At 41.1% G+C, this 23,381-nt stretch overlaps 1 protein-coding gene across 10 annotated transcripts in view; it reads left to right on the plus strand.

Moving 5' to 3' along the window:
• LOC118206456 (brother of CDO) overlaps positions 1–23,381 on the plus strand; it is a 374,202-nt gene that overhangs the window by 299,051 nt on the left and 51,770 nt on the right. For all 10 annotated transcript variants that reach the window (XM_035379207.1, XM_035379212.1, XM_035379206.1 and 7 more), the window contains 3 exons: positions 10,567–10,672; positions 10,761–10,835; positions 16,629–17,274. In XM_035379207.1, coding sequence (XP_035235098.1) covers positions 10,567–10,672; positions 10,761–10,835; positions 16,629–17,274 — 827 coding nt within the window. The remainder of the gene's footprint in view (positions 1–10,566; positions 10,673–10,760; positions 10,836–16,628; positions 17,275–23,381) is intronic.

A 23,381-nucleotide genomic window follows, 5' to 3' on the forward strand; every position in this document is an offset into this window, starting at 1 on the left:
AGTGATACATTCATTCCCATCCAGAGCCCGCAGTGATTAGATGTGTCTTTCCCTCTTGTTCACCTGGCCTCTTTTTTATATTCATCCTTTGTGTTGTAATATGATATGTAAGGAATAAAACACGACGGGCTGTCCCGTTATTGTCCTGACACTATGTTGCCAAGATGCCTTCTGTGGGCGGTCTCATCATTTTTGGAGATGAGACCCAGGATGGTGGTGTCATCTGCAAACTTAAGGGTGGCATTGGAGCTGCGTGTGGCCACACAGTCTTGCGTGAACAGGGCATACAGGAGGGGACTGAGTACGCAGCCCTGAGGGGCTCCGGTGCTCAAGGTCCGTACAGAGGACTTGAGGTTACCCCTTCTCACCACCTGGGGTCTGCCCGTCAGGAAGTCCAGGATCCAGTTGCAGAGGGAGGTGTCAAGACCCAGGATCCTGAGCTTGGGAACGAGCTTAGCGGGCACAATTATGTTGAATGCTGAGCTGTAGTCTATAAACAGCATCCTCAAGAATGTGTTTCCCTTATCCAGGTGGGAGAGGGCGGTGTGCACTTTCAGGGCGATGGCGTCGTCCGTAGATCTGTTGGGGCGGTATGCGAATTGAAGGGGGGTCCAAGGTGTCAGGAAGGAAGGAGCAGATGTGGGTTCTGACTAGGCGCTTGAAGCACTTCAAGATGATGGAGGTCAGTGCTACAGGGCGGTAGTCATTCGGGCAGGAGACGGAAGGTTTCTTTAGTACGGGAATAACGGTGGTCTGTTTGAAGCAGGTGGGGACTGCAGACTGGTTCAGGGAGAGGTTGAATATAGAGGTGAATACCAACGCTAACTGGTCGGTGCATGCTCTGAGTACACGGCCTGGAATGCCATCTGGCCCTGGTGACTTCCAAGGGTTTACTCTTTTAAAAGCTCTCCTCACGTCAGCTGTATATAGGGACAGAGTGGAGTCGTCCTGATCCTCAGCTAGCCTTGCAGTAGGGATGGTGTTGCTCGCCTCAAACCGTGCGTAGAAGGTGTTGAGCTCGTCTAGAAGAGAGGCGGCGGGCTGGGCATCACTGCTATTTCTCCCTTTGTAGTCTGTGATAGAACGCAGTCCACACCACATGCGTCTGGGGTCGGAACTGTGGTCATTAGACTCCAACTTGTCCCTGTAGGCTCTTTTGGCGTCTTTGATAGTTTTCCATAGGTCATATCTGGACTTCCTCAAGGCCTCCAGGTCCCCACAGCTATAGGCAGAGGACCGTGCTCTCAGCTTAGCACAGACATCACCATTAACCCAGGGCTTTTGGTTGGGGAAAGTCTTAACATTGACTTTTGGGACGACATCATCAATGCACTTAGAGATGTAGGCTGAGATAGAGTCTGTATATTCACTAATATATACAGAGGGGTGACAAATTACAGGAAAAAGCTGAATAAATGAGTGGAGAAACATAACAAATGCAGATGCATCCTTGCAGGTATATTGTATGATACAATTAAGCAAGTAACATCCTACCATGCTCTGTGGCATGTATTAAAATGCTGAGCAGGCCCAGTTGACCTCGATTTTGAATCAAAATGGCAAGAGGAAAAGATCTAAGTGACTTTGAAAGAGAGTTTCGTAATTGGGGCATGGATGGCAGGAGCTTCAGTCACAAAGACGTACACCAAGAAAACGGTAGAGGCCTGAATGCTTGACCCCTACAGTTAGGGGGTCTGGTGGCTCTGTTATGATGTGGGGGGCATTTTAGAGGGAAGGATCACTAAATCAATACAAAGTTATTCTTAAAGATCACCTATGATGAAACATTTATATCATGATAGCAGTGGTCTCTTCCAGGATGACATCGCCCCAATCCATAGGGCACGAGGGGTCACTGAATGGTTTGATGAGTATGAAAATGATGTGAATCATATGCTATGGCCTTCGCAGTCACCTAATCTCAACCCCACATTTTGGACCGACGTTGGACAGCGCTGTCCACCACCATCATCAGAACACCAAATGAGGGAATACAGTTGAGGCTAAAAGTTTACATACACCTAGGTGAAAGACATTCAAACTGAATTTTTCACAACTCCACACATTTCATGTTACCATACATTTCCTGTGTTAAGTCAATTAGGATTATTTTGCCCTTCTCCGTGCAGTCAAATGCAGGACGATGAAGAACACACTGACGACGTCTCCTCAGAGAATTTGATGTTTATTACAATGTGCAAGGGAGAGACAAACTCAGAACATTCGGGCAGTGCACCAAGCAAGTCTCTGCCGATCACGCTGTGTGGTGTCTTGATATACAGTTTGTGGTCATACACGTCAACAGATTGAGTTAAGTGGTGGGCCGGAGACAAATGGTCTTGTCCCTCCTTGGGAACCCTCACAGCCATTTAGCAAAGGTATGTGACATCATTGCTGCAGACACTACAGAGGTGTTATACTGAGACACACTACAGAGGTGCTAGACACAGAGGCATGCAACCTACAGACACAGTAATGGCAGAAAAGGAAACACAATACACTACATATATATAGGGTAGTAAATAAAACTGGGAACCTATCATTGGGTATCTACTAGGGCTGGCCCCGAACGTTCGAATGGTTCGGAATTTGTTCGGTATATTGGCATTCGAATCTCAATTCAGGATTCGGATGATTCGTTTTTAAAATTATTATTATTATTATATTATTGTTTGTAATTTGAGGATAGGTTAGATAACTTAAAAAAAAAAAAGAAAATTTAAAAGACAGAGCACGCAACGTGCGTCACTCACTCTACAAACGCTTCAGTCCAGGTGTCCATTAGCACAATGGCGACTGTGAAAAAATTGGCTGTGTGGAAACACTTTAAAATTATCGCTGACAAGAAAAAGGCTCAGTGTCAAATATGCACCAAGCAACTGGCATACCATGGCGGCGCAACAAATCTAAGTGCTCATTTGAAATCTGTAAGTATGTCTACAATTAATTTGTTGGTGAAAAGATATCCTGTAGCTAGCATAGTGGGCTAGACTAGGCAGTTAGTTAACGAACTAGGTAGCTAACTTTGCATTGGCTAACTGCTGTTACAGGCATAGGCGATTGGCGTCAAATAAATTAAATAATAATATAATAATAATCATTATTATTATTATTATTATTATTATTATAATAGCCAATTTATTATTATAGGTGCATCCCCTGGTATCGCAGCCCTCAGCACCATCAACCTCCTCAACAACCCAGCAGACGCTTCAGTTCCAAAAGCCGCTAAGCGACAACAGAAAGAGCAAGTTGCTGGACTACATTGTTGAATTCATTGCTCTGGACATGAGGCCCATCAATATAGTTGAAGGTGAGGGGTTCAAGAAATTAATGAAGACAATGGTGCCCGGCTACACAGTGCCCAAAAGGTCCACTATTTCCAATGCCCTGACCCTGGAGCACGGGGAAGTGTGGGAGAACGTTTTCTGACTTCCCACCGCAGTAATACTTGCAAGGGACATTTGGACCTCGATGGGGATGGAGGCATACATTATTGTCACCTGCCACTTTGTTTCAGAAGAGTGGGAACTATTGGGATACGTGTTGGAAACAAAAGAATTGGAAGTGAAACACTGTGGTGTGAACATAGCAAAACGACTTGGTGAAGTGGCCGATACTTACGACATACCGAACTACAAGCAAGTAACCGTTGTCCACGATAACGCAAGCAACATGAAGCTGTGCACCGAAACGTTGTAAGAAGAGCCGGAAAAGTGGGGCAGCGTTCAGGGGGTCTACTGCTCGGGACACACACTCCAGCTGTGCATTAACACATCCCTAAAACAAGGCACAGTAAATTGCACAGTTTCCGCTGGCAGGAAACTTGTCGGGCATTTCCGGAAAAGCGCAAAGGCTACAGCTGCTCTGAAAAACAGACAAAAGCAGCAGAAAATCGTAGAACACAAACTAATCCCAGACATTGCCACTTGTTGGAATTCTACATTGGCAATGTTGGAACGTCTAGTGGAGTAACGATAGCCAGTGACATCTGTGTTGTCCGATCCCACGATCACCAAGAAAGGAGATCATACACTGGACCTCACTTCGGAACAGTGGACACTGGCAGAGGACATAACAGGTGTGCTGCGGCCTCTAGTGACGCTCACAGAACTGCTTTCCCAGGAGGACAACGTGTCATTGTCAGCAACGGTGCTCATGTTTTCTGATTATATTATTTATTTAGTTTATTTGGATGCTTGTTGTAATGTCCTCATATTGTCAGGTTTATTCAGACGTAGCCTATATTAATGGCTTTGGCTGAGCGAGGCCATTCATTTATTTAAACATTTTGATGTTCCCAGCTAGGCCTGCTTATTATTTAATAAAGTTGTATAAACAATGTTTTCTTGTCGGCTAGCTATTTTTATTTGCCAGAGCACTTTGTCCGAGAGTGATTGTTTTTTTTTATTGTATCGTGCTGAGATTGCACCTGTTACATTTTTCTGTTACTAGGCTACTGATCTGCTGATTTTATAACGACTTTGTGCAATAAAATTTAATTTTGGAAATAATTGTTGTGTTATTTGATCCTTTCAATAAACGGGCATATGAAACTTGAGACCCTTCATTAACGGCTAGGCTATACAATGTCCCCCACTGGATCGATAATGAACTGCAGCTTTCGATTACAAATGCTAATAGGCCTACGGTATTCCTAATTTTTAAACATTTTTTATGAGAACGAACGTTCGGAGCTTCGTTTGGAAACACCAACGAATGTCCGAAGCCTAAAAAATGGCATTCGGGTCAGCCCTAGTATCTACTTTATTTACCATAAGAGGTAATTTCAAAATAATAGCTAAGACAGATTTATTTCAACTTGTATGTACTATATCAGATTTTCAGTGGGTCAAAAGTTTACATACACTTTGTTAGTATTTGGTGGCATTGCCGTTTAATTGCTTAACTTGAATCAAACGTTTGGGGTGGCCTTCCACAAACTCATAATACTTTGCCGGAATTTTTGCCCAGTCCTCCTGACTGAACTGGTGTAACTCTGTCAGGTTTGTGGGCCTCCTTGTTCGGACATGCCTTTTCAGTTCAGTCCACAAATTTTCTATGGGATTCAGGTCAGGGCTTTGTGATGGCCACTACAATACTTTCACTTTGTTGTACTTAAGCCATTTTGTTACAACTTTGGAGGTATGATCATTGGTTATGATCATTGTCCTGCTGGAAGACCCAGTTGCGACCAAGTTTTAACTTTCTAGCTGATGTCTTGAGCTGTTGCTTCAGTATTTTTAGATAATCCTCCTTACCCATGATGCCATCTATTTTCTGAAGTGTGCCAGTCCCTTTTCCAGCCAAACAACCCCACAACATGATGCTGCCACCCCCATGCTTCACAGTTGGGATGGCGTTCTTCGGATTAAAATCCTCACCCTTTTTCCTCCATACATAGCGCTGATCATTATGACCAAACAATTCAATTTTTGTTTCATCTGACCACAGAACATTCCTCCAAAAGGCTAGGTCATCATCCTGGTGATCACCTGCACACTTCATTCTGGCTTTTTTATGATTTTATGTCTTGGAGTGTAGGGGCTTCTTCCTTGCATGACAGCCTTTCAGGCCATGGTGATGTAGGATTGTCTTAATGGTAGATGTAGAATTTTTGGTACCTGATGCCTCCAACTCCTTCACCAGTTCCTTTGTTGTTGTCTTTGGGTTCAGTTGAACCTTTTGGACCAAAGTTCGTTCAGCCCTGGGAGTTCATTTTTGCCTCCTTCCTGAATGATGCAGTATCTGTGTGGTCCCAAATTTAAATGAATCAGTCCTAATGATAACATTCTGCTGTTCATCAAGGTGTATCAGCACAGATTTTTGACTACTGCTACAGCCCTGTATATATCTGCTGTACTTCAAACAACATGTACTGACAACTGGACAGATTGTTTACTGGGGAGTGAATCCTCATGAAAAGCCTTCAAACATTTGAATCAAAATTTTCTACCTTACACCAGCAGAGAAGCTGGAAGGCAGTGTAACCAGAACTCTGAAGTCACTACTCTAATAAACTTTGGGGTCCTCTTGAACTGAAGTTTCCTTATCATTTGTTCTGCCAACAAATCTAAATGCAACAAGTAGGAGTGAAGGCTACATAGATACATTGGAGGCTTGCCCCCCTCCCCCACCCATTTAGGGTCCAGCTGATGTCCTGGCCCTGGGCTGTGCATTTAAAACCTATGATACTATGGTGTGAAAGTAAATATCTGAAAGGAGAAGTAATGTGTATGATTAATGTGTAGGGTGCACAACATGCCCTATGTATTCCTCTTGCATGCGTGATACAGACTATGCATGTCCTGGGTATCTTTCTGGGTGTGATGTGTTTAAGCATGTTTGTGATATTTACAGTGAGTACAGCAGCAATTATAGAAAGGTAGAATTACCCCTGATGGCAGACAGCAATGTGCTGTATGTGAGTCATGTAAAGTCCAGCATGTCACTTAAGATACTAATCATTAAAGTATGTTCCATGTAATCACAAATCTCTAGAAGTGCTTTTTTGGTTGTACTATAACAATAAGGCTGCAGCCTACTTAGCAGTTACCCAGTCAGAAGAGATGACAGAATAAACTGGGAGCCCTGAATGTGATTTCATACTAGTTTGGTCAAGCTCGCTAGGTTAAATGTTGGTGAAGTTATTAATAATAATAATAATAATAATAATAATAATAATAATAATAATAATGCATTATAGAATACATGTATTAAAAAATACATGTATTTGAAGCATTCCAGAATACTCTCTGAGTATTTGTTTGAACAATAATTCAATAAATCTCCTTTAGTGATACTGGGTGTGATATCCATCTGCACAGATCTTGAATAAAACCCAATGTATTTGGATGGTACTCTGCAGCAGAATACCAGGTTCCCTATCTGGTTTTCCATGTTCCATCTTATGTAACAACCTTCCCATGTGAATGCGTCTCTCAGATGTTGTGTATGTTGCACCCTTGAAATATACGCTGTTGATGTCTGCAATTGTTCTTGCAACTTCAGTTACTTCCTCAGTTTTACATCAGATTCAGATTCTTTAATGACCACACAGCCAAGGCTGGTGGAATTTGTTAGCGGTACCGTATAGTAAAAACAGCAGGGTCCCGACATTTAACACAAAAATAACAATTATTTATAACAGTACAACATGGAACATCCCAGACAATTTAACACAGTACAATATGAGATATCATGGACACAGAGCATGACAGACACCAGACAGGGGGACAGGTGATTAGCAGAGTGAGTTCAGAGTTCTTATGGCAGTGGGATAGAAACTGTTTTTGAAACAGGTTTGTGGCAAACACGCCTGCCACAGGCCACCGAAGTGGCTTTCTTTAGGGCCCTCCAGCACAGAGACACAGGGAGAAGATGTTCCAACAGTCCAGATTTTATTAACGAGGGTTTGGCAAGATGGTAACGCCAAATGAGCAGATGTAAAAACCCTGTCATGACAGAGAGCTCCCTGGTGTGGGTGGGGATGGCAGATTTAACCTGTGCGCAGTGATTACCTCACTACGCACAGGTGCAGCCACTCCTGTTCCTGGGTCCAATTAGCCTGGCCAATTATCTAATTCTTAACCAATTATCCAATTGGCCAGGTCTAATTAGCTTGACCCAGAGCAGGTGTGGCTGCTTAAACCAGCCATCCCCACACCACAAGGTTGTTTTTGTGGGCAATGTTCAATGGTGCCTTCCTGAGGGCAACAACTGAAAGACGTGATGTGCTGGATGAGTGGGGTCGGAGATGAATTTTTTAAGCTGGCGGAGGAAGAATAATCTTTGCTGCACTTTTTTGAAGATATCTGTGTTGATGTTCCATTTAGGGTTATTGCTTATGTGAGTGCCAAGAAATTTGAATGAGGCAGTGATGGATATAGGCTGGCCAGAGACGAGTATGGAGGTTTTGGGGTGTGATTTATGTCTGAAGTCAATGATGAGTGTAGTGGCATTTTAAAATAATCCGATTTCAACTTCATTAAAAGCCACTGATGCACCAAAGACATTTTGTATGCAGGCAAAAGAAAGATTCAGATTCAGAACGGATTCAGCTTTTGGTAGGTTTAGTCAAACAAACAAATAAACAGTGTTCCAACTATACCTCTCTCCCTGTGGCTCTCTCTTGTTTTGGTAAAAAACCATGTGTCCTCCCAGCCAGGTGCATTCCCTTACCTCAATTACCGGCCTCTCATATACTGCCTGAGTGAGGTATGCCCCCTAGTGCCCAAAAACAATAAAACAAAACAATAATAATAATCAAATAGTGAAATTGTCATGGTTCTGTGTTCCTGTCTGTGTTTTCCTTGTTAGTTTGTCTGGTTGTGTTTGGTCTGATCATGTTCCTGCCCTGTGTGTTCCTGCCATGTTCTGTTTCCATGCGCTTTTGGATTTTTGGATTTTCTTTGTTCTGTGTTTGAAGTTTTCCTTGTTGTTTGAAGAGTTGCCCTGCGAGGCCTTTTGTTCCCTTTGTTCCCTTTTTTGTTAAGTAAAGTCTTGTTGTTCTTACCCCTTTGGAGTTTGAGTTTTTCACCCTCTGCATTTGGGTCCTAACCCCACGCACGCACCCTGACAGAAATGGCTTCTACAATGAGTTCTTGTGTTTTTGCTGAGTTCAGAACGAGGTAGTTATTTGTGCACCAGATGTCTGCTTGGTTTATCTGTTCGTGGTATTGTGATTTATCGTTAGAGATGAGGCCAGTGATGGTAGTGTCATCTGCATATTTATAAATATTGACAGAGCTGTGGTGGGATTTAAAGTGATTGGTGTATAGGGAGAATAACCAGGGTGAGAGAACACAGCCCTGAGGGGCTCCTGTACTGAGGGACAGAGGGCAGGATATGATGTTATTAATTTTTACCCTCTGTTGCCTGTTCCAGAGGAAGCTGTGGATCCAGTGGCAAATGCAGGGGTCAATGTTCATGTCCAGTAGTTTGTTGAAGAGTTTAACTGGGTTTATTGTATTGGAAGTAGAGCTGAAGTCTATGAACAGGATGTGGGCGTAGGTGTTGGAAGTCTCCAGGTGTTGCAGTGTGTGATGGAGAGCTAGGTTGACGGTGTCCTCCACAGACCTGTTTGCTCTGTAAGCGAATTGCAGTGGATCCATGAGGGGGGTGGTGCTGGATTTCAGGTGAGTGAGGACTCGCGCTCAAATGACTTCATGGCCACGGATGTAAGGGCAATCGGTCTATAGTCATTGAGGCAGGAGATCTTGTTAGACTTGGGCACGGGGGTGATGGTGGATTGTTTAAAGCAGTGAGGCACTGAGCATTGGAGGAGGGAGGAGTTGAATATGTTGGTAAAAACAGGGGCCAGTTCTGCAGCACTGTGGTGGAGCACAGCTGGACTGATGTTGTCTGGGCCTGCTGCTTTCCTTTTATTCACTGTCCTGAATGTGGTCCTCACCTCTTCTTCCTGTATGTAGAGGTGGGGGGAGGAGGAAGGGGGTTGGGGGGTGATAGTTGCAGGACTGGATACTGTTCAAACCTCCCATAGAAAATGGTGAGTCTGAGAACTTTAAATATTGTGTATATATATATATATATACACTTTACACTTTAAATATTGTGAAGGCAAAGCACAGAGACACAGCAGCACTTAAAAAAGGAAATAGGTAGCCATTGTGTAAACATTGAAATAGTGCTTGTTACGTCCCCTGCCTCTGCTTGCCTGGGTAGTGCAGGTGGAGGTAGTTGCTTAATTACCTAATTGCCTGATTGCCTCCACCTGCCTGTGGCCCAATATTCACCCAGTAGTATGAAGCAGGAGAGATTTTCTTTTGGGGCTTTTGTGTAGAGATTCTTTCTTTGAGATCTTCTCTTGGGTTTCTTGTGTGTGGTTTGTGTTTGGTAGGTTTTTGTGAAGATCCTTTTATTTTGTGAACTTTGTGGGTTTTTGTTTGTTTTAGTTTGTGTTTTTAAATCAGTTTTTGGATTGTTGTTTTGGGTACATTGGACTTGTTGTTGCGGCTTTTCGAGCCGGGTGGTTTGCGTAAAGTCTTTCTTTGAGATCTTCTTGTGGGTTTCTTTCATGTATGGTTTGCTTTGTGTTTTTGGTGTTTGTGTGTTTTTGTTTGATTTAGTTTGTGCCTTAGTTTGTAATTTAGATTAATAAATGTCTGGATTTGTTTTTAGATCAGTTTTTGGATTGTTTTTGATACATTTGGATTTGTTTGTTGCGGGCCTTTGAGCCGGCCGTAACACTGCTTAACAAATGATCTGTATGATATCTGTAAATAAACAGTTTGTCTGCATTCTGTATTGTCCCTTTATACAGAAATCTGTAAGTATTTCTATAAACGTGTATTACACATGCTAGGGGACAAAATCTTCCTTATTTTCCCTCTAAGACAATGTTTTACCAAGCTTACCGGTGGTGATCCACTTTTTCTGTGAGAATATTTGCATCAACCAGTGTAAAACAATTTAAATCGGGCCACTTCTCACTGCTCTCTTTTAAAAATAATTTAAAATGTAAAATTTGTATGGTTATAAGAATTTAAATAATCATGGAAATTATAGTTTTTTTGGCTGTGTTGTGTTTTTTTCTATGCATTACAGGCCATAAACAACAGTGCTGAGCAAAAAAGTAATCCACGACATCAGCAGGACTTGCTGGAGAGGATGGAATCAGCAATCAAGAGCTTAAAATTTCCAGAGACCACATGTAGGTGACAATTTTCTAAACCTAGTGTTTGTTTTATTACATGTAATTAAACAAAATGTACTTTCTGCTGTTTACTTTGTACACCCAGCACTCCCAAGAAAATTCTCTGTGGCAAGCAGTGTGACCCTAGATCTGCAGAGTTCACTGGGCAAAGAAAACTCAGGTATGTTAGCGACAATAAACAACAAAGTACATTTACTACTCGTATGCAGCTGCTGAATTGTGGCATTTTATTTCAGTAATATCTATTAAATGGGTTCACTTGAACTGTTGTACTAACATGCTCTTCTGAAAGCAATCCCTAATGATCTTGCATTGGCGTATAGTAGATACAAACAGTAACTGAGGCGGGCTCACAATAAAATAGATTGAACTATACCATTCCCTCTAAAACCATGAGAATTGTAAAAGGAGATTTGTTATTTTTGCTATATATTTAAGACATTTGGATTTGAGATGAATATGAGTCAAAACTACATAAAATCACTTATTTCATGGTATTTACATGATTATATGTTTTACTGGAACAACTGTTGTTTGTGTTGTGTCTTCATTTTCAACTCTGTAAAAGTAAGTTCATGTATGACTGGTAGGTGTTTACTGTTGCTGAGGTGTTGAATGGATAGTTCACACTTAAGCAGCTGTAAGTGTCTTGTCTTGGTTTTAGCCTTTGTTTTCATCTGTGGAAACTGCATGTGGAGTGAGAAGGCAGGCAGTGTAAGGAACTGATGTTGGCCTAAAGGTTGCGGGTTTGATTGTTAGGTAGGACACTGCCGTTGTACCCTTGAGCAAGGTTCTTAACCTGCATTGATTCAGTATGTATCCAGATGTATAAATGGATGCAAATGCTATATGAAATCACTCTGGATAAGACTGTCTGTTGAGAATTCAATAGTTGTGAAGACATACCCTAAAACAATGATCAGTGACATCACCAGCAGTCTCCAGAGGGCAGGGATCTGGCAGAAGTCACCATACACAAAAGACTTTGAGAGCAAAACTATAGAGGCTACACTGCTAGATGCAAACTTCTCATCAGCAGGCCAGAGTAAAATAAAAAAATTACAGAGCTGAGCAAAGTTTTTTTTTTTTTTTTTTTTGGATGGCTGAGACCAAAATAAACCTTTACCAAAAGCTCAGTGAAATTCTCCTAATCTCATTGGCTGGAACTTCATCTTGCAGCAAGACAATGCCCTAAAACACACTCCCTACACAACCAAAATATTCATAAATGGGGGGAAAAGTGGAAAATTTTGGACTGGCCAAGTCACCTGATTTAAATGTAATCGAGCATGCATTTCAGTTGTGGAAGAGGAGACTGAAGACGGACACCCCTCCCCCCACAAATAAAGAGAGACTGAAAGTGGCTGCAGTGAAAGCCTTGAAAGGCATTTCCAGATACCAAACAATTGGTGATGCCAATGGCTCATAGATTGGATGCAGTTATTGCATTTAAGGACTATACAACCAAACTTGACTTTTATTTACTTTTCTGTTAACTTTAGCACAGCTGAAAATTTGGGGACTCAACAGGTGTTTCTGTACAGTTGAGGCTAGTACACCTTGGCTAAGGATATTCAAACTCTGCACATTTCATGTTACCATACATTTATTTTGAAAAGTCAATTAGGGCATCTACTTTGTTCACATCAGATTTAATTTTAAAACAATCAATTAGAGACAGATTTATTTCAGCTTTAATTCACTATATCAGAATTCCAGTTGGTCAAAGGTGTACTTACACTAAGGCGAGACTGTCTCTTTAAACAGTCTGGATGATTCCAGAAATTTCATGTAATGACTTTTTAGAAGCTTCTGATTGGCCAATGGTTATAATTAGGAGTTAATTGGCACCTGTGGCTGTATTTAAGGGCCTACCTTTAGAGCAACTGCCTTTCTGCCCTTGATACCATGGGAAAATCCAAGCAACTCTGCCAAGACCTCAGAAAAATAATTGTGGACCTCCACAAGTCCAGTTCCTCCTTAGGAGCAATTTCCAAACAACTGAAGGTACCCCAAGGATCTGTACAAACAATTGTATGCAAAAATAAAAATCTTGGGACCACACAGATACTGCATCGTTCAGGAAGGAGGCAAAAATGAACTCCCAGGGCTGAACGAACTTTGGTCCAAAAGGTTCAACTGAACCCAAAGACAACAACAAAGGAACAGGTGAAGGAGTTGGAGGCATTAGGTACCAAAGTATCTACATCCACCATTAAGACAATCCTACATCGCCTTGGCCTGAAAGGCTGTCATGCAAGGAAGAAGCCCCTACTCCAAGACATAAAATCATAAAAAAGCCAGAATGAAGTGTGCAGGTGATCACACGATGACCTAGCCTGTTGGAGTAGTGTTCTCTGGTCAGATAAATTGAATTCAAATTGAATTGTTTGGTCATAATGATCAGCGCTATGTATGGAGAAAAAAGGGTGAGGCTTTTAATTCGAAGAACACCATCCCAGCTGTGAATCATTGGGGTGGCAGCATCATGTTGTGGGGATGTTTTGCTAGAAAAGGGACTGGTGCACTTCAGAAAATAGATGGCATCATGAGGAAGGAGGATTACCTAAAAATACTGAAGCAACACCTCAAGACATCAGCTAGAAAGTCAAAACTTAGTCGCAACTGGGTCTTCCAGCAGGACAATGATCGTAAGCATACCTCCAAAGTTGTAACAAAATGGCTTAAGGAAAACAAAGTGAAAGTATTGGAGTGGCCATCATAAAGCCTTGACTTGAATCCCATAGAAAATTTGTGGACTGAACTGAAAAGGCGTGTCTGAGCAAGGAGGCCCGCAAACCTGACTGAGTTACACCAGTTCTGTCAGAAGGAATGGGCAAAAACTCCGACAAAGTATTGTGAGAATCTTGTGGAAGGCTACCCCAAGCATTTGATTGAAGTTAAGCAATTAAAAGGCAATGCCACCGAATACTAACAATGTGTATGTAAACCTTTGACCCACTGAAAATCTGATATAGTACATAGAAGTCTCTTAGCTATTATTTTGAAATGACCTCTTATGGAAATAAAGTAGATACAATACATTTCCTGTGTTAAGTCAATTAGGGTAACATGAAATGTGTGGAGTTGTGAAGAATTTAGTTTTAATGTATTTAGCCTAGGTGTATGTAAACTTTTGGCCTCAACTGTAAATACCATGAAATATAAAAGCTGAGTGTCTGTACCATCGTCTCACATTCTTCTTTTGACCTCAGATACAAATGCCTTGATTATACAGCAAAAATAAATTTCATTCTACTGTTCTCATAATTTTGGAGGGTATTGTAGCTGTGTAAACAGAAACACAATTTCTATTCAAAGTTTACAGAGCAGTAGAAACTGTTGCCAGTAGCAAGATGGCAATAAGGTAAAACTTGTTGTATGAAACCACATTCAATGTATTAAACCCTTCATTGCATGCAAGATGAATTGCAAGATTAAATGTAATTTAATTAATTTTAATTTAATCATATAAATGATTTTGGTTGTAATATTTGACTACACTTTAACAAACCTAAATAACAATTTATACTGTACAATGCCTAATGCGGTTACATCCTTGGAAGTCTTGAGAAAAAAGTATTACAGTCTAACCAGCTAGTAATAAAGTGTGTATCAGATTTTCAGCCTGTGACATGCATGACAGCACCTGTACTGTATGGCTGCATCCGAAATTGCATACTATGTAGTATGTATACTATCATTCAGGGCATTTAGTATGTGAATAAAGAGTACAATGGCTTTTTGGAATGCTCCACTTCCTTTCAGCACTTTGTACGTTGATGGTGGGAGACAGGTGTGCAATATTTTGCTTGACTCCACCCTATGCCATTATTGATTGATGTCTGGTGGCTTGTGTCATAAACTATAAAAGTGCATTGTGGGATGGTCATGCAACATAGTGCACAGTGTTTGCATGCTACAATATTTCATCGAATGCAGTATGACATCCTGGTATTTTTTTCATAATATTTCATTCATGCTATTGTTTTGGACATGCTAAAAATGATATACAGTATGTAGTACATAGTATGCAATTTCGGACGCAGCCTATATATTTATTTTGATTTAATTAGTTCATTGTTAGCCAATTAGAACTCTGAGAATTGATAAAGCAATGTACTTGTGTGCCCCAAAATTGTATCCTTTTTCCTAAGTGTGGCCACAAAAACAATGAACAGCTTATCACAAAAATGAGAGGCTTTATATGTGGATAATTTAGTAAGTTTCAGCTTTAAATGCACATTTAAACCCACATGTTTGTTGTTGCATTTGCCTTCATTGTCTGTTTTTTATTATTTTTATTGACTTATTTGAGTTTGTTTGCATTTTACCTTTTTTATTCATTGTATTTGTATTCTACTACCTTTAACTGTTTATTATTATTGTTATTATTATTGTTGTTATTATTGTTGTTGTTGTTGTTATTATTGTCTGTTTTCTTAGGGTTACATTCATCTGTACACAAGATGATGTGTAATCTTAATGGAAACAGAATTTAAAGGTGCAGTGTGTAGGATTTAGTGACATCTAGCGGTGAGGTTGCAGATTGCAACCAACTGAATACCTCCCCTCACCCCTCCCTTTCCAACGACGTAGGAGAAGCTACGGCGACCTGTAAGTTCCAAAAATGATGTCATTGTCTACGACAGCATCGAGTAGCCAAGTGTCAAGTGATGAGGCTCCTGGATAGATTTATGAATTGTATTTAGTTATTTAGTCTGTAAAACTATAGGTTATAGCTTACAAGTATGATAGCGATTATTCCGCATTGTGGTAGTGTTTTATTGCTAACGTTAGCTGCTTTGCATGGTAAATCATAGAAAGACATGATGCGTCACAAATTATTACACTCCTAACTAACGCTTACATTAGTGTGACATATCCTCATTATAAAATACCACTAACCTATTTAAAGACACTCAATTTCAAAAATAACGTATATAACCAAAATATTTTGAGCAGAAATACTTACATAGCAATGATGAAATCTTATCTGTTTTCAATAGATAGAGACAGAGACAGTAAATCAATGATATACTTCTATCCGCTTCTGTCTTACACAAGAAAACAGTGTCAGCTAGGTCTATCAGCAAACCTATGGCTTAGCTATGCCCAGAAGTCCTCAATAATAATAGTATTATCCAAGAAATTATGAAAAATCGTTGACATTTCGTTAGGTTCAGCATCTTTTACTGCTACCACAGAGTGAATGCGATGATAACAAAACTTTCGATTACTCTGACCAATAAAACGCTAGGCTATTCCAAAAGCAAAATTATACGTTATACATCGTTAGAAAGCTTCTACTCTCACCTACCGAATACATGGATTGTCAATCAAGCCAGACTGTACTGAAAAGGGCGAAAACGCCGTAAACAACACGTGTGGTATTATGCACAGCTATTTTGGAAGGTACCCAGGCATCACAAATGCGCATATATTTCACAAACGGATTGTCCAAGACAATATATGACCACTTAGTCTCTTGTTTCTTCTTCTTCGTCTTCCAACTGGTGCATTCACGCCACCCACCAAAATTAAAAACGCGAGAAAAATAAACGCGAAAGGCCCACTCTAGAGCCGTTTGTCCCTTCTGGGCTACTGTAGAAACATGGCGGTGCAACATGGCGGCCTCCGTGGAAGAGGACCCGCTCCCTATGTAGCGGGTCCTCTTCCACGGAGGCCGCCATGTTCCACGGAGGCCGCGGTGCAACATGGCGGAGGCCGCCATGTTGCACCGCTCATTGTAAGGTAACGAAAACACAACGATTCTTATTTTCATGGGATTATACACTAATTAAAACATACTTATGAATATTATATTCCATTTCTGCCAAGTCCATTCCGCTAGATGCCACTAAATTCTACACACTGCACCTTTAAGTATTAAAATACCAAAACATAAATATAAAAAGAAAGTAAAACAGTTGTTTGATAATGCTTCCTGTAGCACCCCCTGCAGCCCAGAACCTGCTGCATGTGATGGAGTCCAGGCCTTTCCTGTTCCCCTCTCTTAATGCTGATTGGACCTCATCTGGACTGGGTGACAGTTTGAAGAATTTAGAAGGACTAGTGCTCAAGACAGAAAGGCTTGCTGGTACCGAGGCATTTTATGTTCCACTCTATACACGAAACATGGCACCTCAAAGCAGCTTGGATGAAGTAATGCCAGGGGCTAACACAGAACCATCTACAATATCTACAACACAACTGCTCATTGGGTCTCATTTTCTGTCCCCTGACCATCACTCCTCACCATCTAATTTCTACTTTTCACCCCCTGATGACAATAAATTCCTCCCTCATATACCTTACTCACTGTCTGTTGACACAGACACTTTCCCCTGTCAATCTCAAGCACTGTCTCCTGAACCTCAGTCACAGCCTCCTGATCTCCACTCCCAACCTCCTGGTCATGAGCCTCCACCCCACAGTCCTTCCCTGTCAGAGGAAGACTGGATCCCTACCTCAACTGCCGAGGAGCAGAATGGGAACCAACCCACTTCACCAGCTGAAAACCATGAAATACAACTAACGGACTGCCCCAAGAGGAACACGTCACAGCCTCCCATGAGGAACAGTGATGGCATCAACAGGTGAGTCACAATGCAGGCTGACAAAAGTAAATATGAAGAAAAATTATAGAGATGCTTTTTCAACAAAGGTTTATTTCTGGGTTTTACAGTTAAAACAAAAAGCCTACATCGATAAAAGATTTGTCACAAAGTGTAACAGATACCTTAATACACTGATCTGGTATGCTACTGTTGTGGCCCTGTTCTTGAAGTACATAGCCAGCATCTTTCATTTTTCTGGTCTGTGTACCAAAATGTTTTATATATTGTTATTTATACCCCCCCCCCCCACACATACACCTGATCCCAGGTGTGTCTCTGAATTTATAGGGAGGTTTGTGCAATCATCAAAAAAATGAAAGGCACAACTGTTCAAAATAATTTAAGTTTTATTTTTCACAAAAGGCTGGAAAGCTATTAGTTTTGCCAGAATAAAAAAATCTAACTAGTCAGAAGCGGACTTATTGATGCCGACTATTTAAGCAGTCTGGGGTGTAGATACCACATGAAAATTTATAAGTAAGCGTAGGAAATGGTTCAAAGCACACATCAAAATACAATTTGCACAATTAATATAGATCACAAATGATACTTGCGTCAAGATGCCAAGCACACCAAATGCATACTTTTTATTGTCACCGTTGCACAGATGCCAAATCTGGCCAGTCCTCAACCATTTAGATTATTATATATTCATAAATTAGGTAGAAGGGTGGCACAGTGGGGCAGTGGGTAGCACTGCCTCAAATCAAGAAGATCCTTGGTTCGAATCCTGGCCAGGGCCTTTCTGTGTGGATTTTGCATGTTCTCCCTGTGTCCACGTGGGTTTCCTTCGCGTACTCCAGTTTTCTCCCACAGTCTAAAGTTGCAGGTTAACCTGAAATGATATGCGTACAGAGATTGCAAGCAGGATCATTGGTATATACATACACATTGATATATGATTGTGTCTTTCATATTTGAGTATATGAAATGGTTCAGGGAGACTCAACACGGTCTCCTGTGCAACATATACATATTGCCATACATTATTAACATACTGCTTAATAAACTGCATTCACTTTAACTGGGCATAATTTAGGAAACATTGGGTAGTATTGCTTTGGAATGCAGCTTATTCCATTTGTGTCAGCTAAAATAGCCAATATTGTTTCTTGTAGCTTCACTTAATTTTGATATGAATACTTTTAATAGCTGGCCTAGATTTTGCAAGTTTAAATTAATGATTTATAGACAGTGCTTTCAATGTGTGAGTAACTTGGCATTTTTGTACATTAAAAACGTGTTTTTCTTCAGATAGGTATGTACACCTTTGGCCGCGTGTTTAGCTTTTGTTTGATTTTGGCTTCTCTCTCCCTGAGGAAGCGAGAGCAAGAGGGTGAAGTGGATGGCCAATGGGATGAGCACACGATGAGCAATCAGTGTGGGAGTTGTAGTATCATGTAGTATCACCACAAAGGGATTTTTCACCTCAGTGTAACACATTTTGTGGAGCTTACCCCATTGTATTTGCATTTTGTGAATACTACCAAAATCAGCTGTCCGTGTTTACCGCTAATAGCATCGCTGTTTGTCCCAGTTTTCTGGCTCCATTCATTTTTGGGACTTCCACAAAATTTATTATTTCAAACCACAACTCACTAGCAGAATAATGTATCAATAAAGAGCACTAATGATACATGGTAAGAGGTGATAAGCTGTTTTCAGGTTTAGGCATTTCCTGGATCTAGATTGCTGTGATTGGGGGGGCAGACAGAGATTTTGCGGTGTCATACAGTTTACAGGCCTGCATTGCTTTGTGATTTTTAAAAATCTTAACTTAAGATTCTGCCTGGTCTGATATTTGTGTTGTTTATTGGTTATAATATTTACGCAGTTGGTAGCTTTGGTAGGTTCAAAAAGAAAGTGCTTAATTTGAATGAGAAGAAGAAGACGACATGTCGATGTCATGGTATCTAGCTAGCTTTTTTGAAGATAATGCATTTGATTTGTTTTCCATGCATGTCATCCATACTGTGGCCAATTAAAATGCTGGAACATCAAAAAAAGTTACTGTGTGCACACAAACACGTGCACACACTACACCATTAGGCCTAGATATTTTACAGTAGACAATATGTTGGGTTATATTACAATATGATTAAGGTGAAACAATATGATTGGGAAAGTAGGTCATGGCAGACATCAGAACCATGAACAGTGCTCAGCTGGTCATAACGTTAACAAACTGTCACTGAAACAAACATCATAACTAGCTAGGCTGGTAGCTTGCCTAGGCCTACACAACACATCAGCTGAAAAGCCCAAATAAGAAGCATAATTGGGCACAGCAGCTCATTTGTAGTAGGCTAGGCTGTGTATAGGAACCTTTCTCTGCTGGTTGGCGTTGCTGTACTGTGCTCTACTGATTACGAACCGGATATGCACTTCCTGTTGTGGGACCGAGAGTGGTGCTAGCAAATTGTTTGTTGGGTGTTGGGTGCTGGGTGTTTGATTTATTTGTTTTTGGGTGTTTGTTTGGATTGGGATTGGAGTTCTGTGGAGTTTGGAGTTCTGATATTAGTTCACGTTTTTAAAACACATTATTATAATTGAGATTTGCTCCTAAGGTGAAAACCTTTGTTGCCGTTAAAGGAACAGAGAGGGAGTTTTACCCCGCTTTTTTTCCTTCGTTAGCACTCGGCTAGCAAGCCGGTTAGTACATTTTGCACACTCGAGCTAACAAGGTTTTTTTGGGGGGGTTGTTTAAGTGCTAACGTTAACTGTAGTCTATTATAAACTAAGCGTTTTACGTTTAAGTTAAAAGAGGCTTTTCTCCTCGCCGGTTTCTACCATTAGCTGTCCAGAGCCATCTTGTGTGTTTCTAAGTTAGGGTTAGGGTTAAAGTGAATTGTTGTTTTTGGCTCTGCTCTGTTTATCTCATATCATAACTATTGTTAGCTAAATAGTTTGCCTCCGTTGTTAAGTACTAACGTTAAATATAGTAGTTAGTCTAGTATTATAAACGGATTGCAGAAAAATTCTGGGTGTATTTTGGCCTGTGACAAAATATTACCTAGCTAGCTAAGTACAAGGGTTTCTTTTCTTTGAGTTACTGGCATTTAGCAAAAGCTACGTTAGCTGATTATAAATCAGATTGATTCCACTCCTGGTCGTTCTTTTGTGTATAAACTAAACGCTTCACTAACATTCCCTGGGAAGTAAGCTAAAAGAGGCTTTTTTCCTCTAGTTTCTACTGCTTGCTGTCCGGAGCCACCTAGCGTGTTTTTAAGTGTGGTGTTGCTGACTCCGTCTCGGCAGTAACTTTATCTTAACTTAGGGAGAGATAGGGAGATAGTTAGGGGTTAAAATGTGGCCAAAACTATGTGAGGGGTGTGGAATGATCGCTCTGCTGGAAAGCGATTTCTTTAGGCTGTTCGTCTGTCACTGTTGTCAGCTTATTGAGCATCTTGAGAGCAAGATTTGTGTTCTTGAGGGCCAACTGGCTGAACCATCACGTAGTTCACAATTGGAAGAGTTCCCAGAACTAAATAGTATGTCCTTTAAAGACCTTGTGTGCACGCCTAGGCCGAGAGGGGGGAAGTCTTCAGAGCAGGCAGGGAGAGACAGTTGGGTGACAGTAGGGCGTAAGCACAGGAAAGGGCTTGCACACCACATAGGGGCGGCATCTCCAGAGGTTGTGGTGTCCAACCGATTCCAGCCCTTGCAGAAATTGGACCTGGCTCTCTACCCTGAGAGTGGGGGGACTGATGAGCCTCAGGGCACCCAGATGGCTACATCCTCCAGGAAAAGGGAGTTATTCAGAGTGGGGGACTCAATTATTAGAGGGGTAGACAGCATAGTCTGTTCATGTGACAAGGAGTTTCACACGGTGTGTTGCCTGCTTGGTGCCCAGGTAGGAGATCTCCTTGAGCGCGTGGACAAGCTCCTGGCCACAGAAGAAAGGGGTCCAGTTGTCATGGTCCACGTAGGGGCCAATGACATAGGTAAGGGCAGGTTTGAGGTCCTGCAGGACAATTTTGTGGAATTAGCAGAGAAGATTAGGAGCAAAACCTCCACGGTAGTCTTCTCTAGAATTCTACCTGTACCACGTGTAAGCAGAGCAAAGCAGAACTTTGTCTGGAGGTTTAACACGTGGATCCAATCATTTTGCAGAAAAGAGGGGTGCAGGTTTATGGGGCACTGGGATTCCTTTTGGGACAGGAGTGAGCTGTACAAACATGATGAGCTGCACCTGAACCGGAGGGGTACCTTTGCACTGGGCCAGTGTATGCTCAGGGTAGCACAGGATTATTTAAACTAGAGACCTCGGAGGCAGGGAGGATAGAGAGTGAAATGGGTAGGGAGGTGCAGACTGCCCAGATGGAAGCTGTCAAGGCTACCTATAATAGTGAAAACATTAATGAAGTCTTTTTACAGCAAAATTTTAGTAAGGGTGGCTTGGGACAGCGGGGAGTGAGGGAACAGGAGAGAATGTGTAGAAGCAATAGTCTGAAATGTCTTTGTTTAAATACTAGAAGTATAAAAAACAAATATTTGGAAATTGAGGCTGATATTAATAGTAAGGGCTATGACATAGTATGGATTACAGAGACATGGCTGGGGGAAGAGGATGGGGATGAATATAATATAGAAGGGCATAAACTTATTAGGAAGGATAGATCCAGTAAGAGAGGTGAGGGTGTGGCTCTATATGTAAAAGATAATCTTAATGTGCAAGAAATTCCAGAAATTGACCTCATGCTTAATGAGGGTATTTGGATTAAGCTCATAGGGGAACATGAGGAGGGGCTTAACATAGGAGTGTGTTATCGACCACCAGCTTCAGACAGTAGTATGAATACAATGCTCTCTGAAAATATAAAACAAGCTTGCAGAGATTATTATCATGGGTGACTTCAATTACCCCAGTATTAATTGGGAATTGGTGGCAGGACAAGAAAAAAGGGAGGATGAATTTTTAGATGTTATAAATGACCTTTTTTTAGCACAGTATGTCAGACAGCCTATAAGAGGGAAATCAATTCTAGATCTGGTGTTATGTAATGACTCTGACAGAATTTGTAGTATAGATGGAACCACTTGGGACAAGTGATCATTCCACAATTAAGTTTTATGTATTTTAGCAAACTAAGAGGGGCCCATCTAACTCCAGGATTTAAAATTTTAGGCGTGCCAACTTTAAAAAGATGCGATCAGAATTAAGTAAGGTAGACTGGGTGCAACTTCTTTATTACAGGACTGTGAATGAAAAGTGGGACAGGTTCAAAAGGGTTATACTTGGGGCCATCTGGGTAGTGTAGAGGTATAAGCACTCGCCTACCACCACATCGACCAGGGGCTGTGATACACACGGGGAATTGGTATAACGATAAAATTGGGGAGAAAATGGCAAAAAATAAAAAAGGGTTATACTTGATGCACAGTGTAGATTCATTCCAAAGGTGCGGAAAAGTAAGTTGAAAAAGCAGTCTCAGACGTGACAAGAGAGTATGGCGGATTAAGTCATTTGGCGTCCACAGGCCGGAGATATTCAATAAATAAATACCTCTAATTGCTTGATGTTTCAAAAGTAAAACTAGGAAATTCATTTTCCACACAAAGATGGTTGTATGTCAAGACGAGTACGAGACAAACGGCGAGAAAGCGAGAAGCCGAGTTGCACACCACTAAACAAAGCATGGCTGAGGAGGAACCACCTGCCTGGGCACAAGAACTTTTGATACAGGTTGCCAGCATAAAAGACTCCTTCCAACAAAGGTTCGATGACGTGAACAATTCAATAAAAGAGCTTAACCCCTTAGCGCACAAGCCAAATCTTGCCAATCCTTGCCCATTTAGGGGGTACCACAGAGACTTGAAAAATGGCTTAAATGAAGCAAGACATTTGTACAATTTACAATACTAACGCAGATTAGTTTATATTCATAATTTTGGAAGAAATAGAGTGCCACAAATGCAATTGTTTTGACAAAAAATCAAAAATAAATTTGCACTTTTAAAGTTTGCAATGAAATACTGAGAGATTGCATATATACAGGAGGTTAAACTATACATGTGCTAGATCAAAAACTTCTTGACCCAAGTTCATAAAATCTAAGGGTGGATATGTAGAACTACTATAGATG

This window comes from Anguilla anguilla, chromosome 10 (assembly GCF_013347855.1).
Source record: "Anguilla anguilla isolate fAngAng1 chromosome 10, fAngAng1.pri, whole genome shotgun sequence".
NCBI lineage: Eukaryota > Metazoa > Chordata > Actinopteri > Anguilliformes > Anguillidae > Anguilla > Anguilla anguilla.